The 2,230-nt window shown below is 37.7% G+C and overlaps 1 protein-coding gene across 1 annotated transcript; it reads right to left on the bottom strand.

Annotated features, from left to right (window-relative positions):
• Nucleotides 1-731: 731 nt before the first annotated feature.
• LOC110037965 lies at nucleotides 732-1,808 on the bottom strand. The gene has a single exon (XM_020742715.1). The coding sequence runs from the start codon at nucleotides 1,806-1,808 to the stop codon at nucleotides 732-734; it is 1,077 nt and encodes a 358-aa protein (XP_020598374.1).
• Between the last annotated feature and the right edge of the window lie 422 nt (nucleotides 1,809-2,230).

Raw genomic sequence — 2,230 nt, 5'->3', positions numbered from 1 at the left:
AGCTTGAGAAGTCACCGTGGTTATCCTCCAGATCTATGACATCCCCTAGTCTTTTACTTTGGATTCGAAAGTAAGAAGCTGCAAATTTGAGTCATTCCCCTTTCACACCTCTTTGTTTGATCTCTTTGGAAAGTCTTATCTTTTGAACTCCTTAAGGATAATGAACCCTGATTTTTATCAAGAGTTTTCTTGAGTGACTTCAGTCATTTAGGATGTACTTAACAATAAGGGCTTGCCCTTATAGGAAACTTTTCCAAAACCAACTTAATATAAACCCTATTTAATTTTTTATATTAAATAAGGGAAATGGTCGGCTTACAAATAAATAAAATGATTTTTGCAGACTACATAGATTTTATATAATTCTTAGTTTATTTGATTGAGCCTAACTCTCAATTCTTGTGTTTATATTTTGGGATAGATACATGGATTGATGTTTAATGCTCTTTCATTTAAACTATGAAAGATATGGGTGTGGGAGAAATAAAAACAACTCTTCTTCTCTATATATATATATATATATATATTAAAAGGAGACAATAGCTCCTAATTCATTAAACAGAAAAAGGTGGGTACAAGAGAAGGGAGCATAAAAGTCCCTTCCCAAACACTTTAAATAGAAAAAACTCTAATGAAAGGGAGAGCTACAGTGTCTCCTTTCAACAATAATTCTAATTGGGGGGTAGTAGAAGTACCTACCCCAGGGAGCTCAGAATGAAGGCCAACCTTAGCTAGCCAATTGCAGGCCTATTACCTTCTCTCAATATATGGGAGTATGAGGATCTAATACCCTCTCCCAAGGAGTGAATCATTTCAATCCACTGCAACAGGTACCAAAGAGTAGGTAAGCTCCCTTCAATCATATCGATAAGAACCCTGGAGTCAGATTCTAAGATAAGTAATGTGAAGCTACACTTTTGGGCCATAAACATAGCCCAATAAATAGCCACTGTTTCAGCCTCCAAAGGGTCCTTAGCAATAACAGGAGAATGAAAGTAGAGTAAACACTTTCCATTATTATTTTTGAACACCCCTCCAATACCAGCATAAGGAGTAGAAAAGCTACCATCTGTGTTTACTTTAACTCCCCCTTTCGGTGGAGGATCCCAATGGATGAGTGCATACTTGATTTTTCTGGGAAGACTATGGGATGTACTGTGAAGGATATCAGGAAGCTTCCCATGACAATATAATTTCTGCAAATAGCTGATGCAGTTGGTAGCAATGGTAGCAGCTGCCACCCAGATGTCTTCATATTTAATCTTGTTCCTAGCCATCCATATAAACCAAGCAGTGATACAAAAATTGGGGGTAAGTCTTGGTCCTGCCAATCCTTCTTCATTGCCATAGCTGAGGGAGAAATCATTCCAGGACAATTGAATAGTTTCTAACTTCAGTTTGGGAATTAAACAGTTCCAAACCTTTTTAACTGTGGAACATTGGAAAAATAATTGCTTATTGGTTTCCTCATGGGATTTACATAACCCACATTTAGAAGGACCTCTCAAACCTTTTAACTTCAGTATATCATCTGTGGGCAGAAAGCCATGGAGTAATCTCCAAGATAAAAATGACATTGAAGGGGATAGGAATTTATTCCACACACATTTACTCCAACTGACTCTATGTTGAGGAAAACAGCAGTTAGTAATGGCTGCAGATAAAGACTGGGACACCTTTTTCACAATCAGGATATCTTTACTTTCTCTATCAATGCTGCTTTTCATAACCTTCTGTAAAGTTTTGTTATCCAGTATATTCTGTAAAGCTTGCTGATTCCAATCACCATTGAACCATAATTCAGCCATCTGAGTTGCAGGATTAAATTGAGGGTTGGATGAAGTGTTGATTAAACCCTCACCAATCCAATTATCCAGCCAAATATTAAGCTTGCCCTCTCCAATTTTCTAGATTAATAGGTTTCCAGCCTGAGATCTTACTTTTAGCATATTGGTCTAGGCCCTGGAATCCCCAAGTCTTTTATTCACAAGGGAGGGGTGCATCTCTCTACAGTATTTGCTCTTCAAAAATTTAGCCCAAAGAGAACTCTGAGCTTTGAACATCAACCAAATCTTACAAAAATTGACTTGAGAGATCTGTATAAGACTTTTAAAACCCAGCCCGCCAGCACTTGTGCTTCCACACAGCTTTTGCCAACTGGTCCAATGCATTTGCTTCCTATGACCTGCCCAGAGAAATCTATTAAGCATGCTTTCCAATGTTAACTGTG

Source organism: Phalaenopsis equestris, unplaced genomic scaffold (genome assembly GCF_001263595.1).
Source record: "Phalaenopsis equestris unplaced genomic scaffold, ASM126359v1 Scaffold228045, whole genome shotgun sequence".
Lineage (NCBI taxonomy): Eukaryota > Viridiplantae > Streptophyta > Magnoliopsida > Asparagales > Orchidaceae > Phalaenopsis > Phalaenopsis equestris.
Note: the sequence above shows the minus strand (reverse complement) of the source record. Positions and strands in the feature narration are given on the sequence as shown.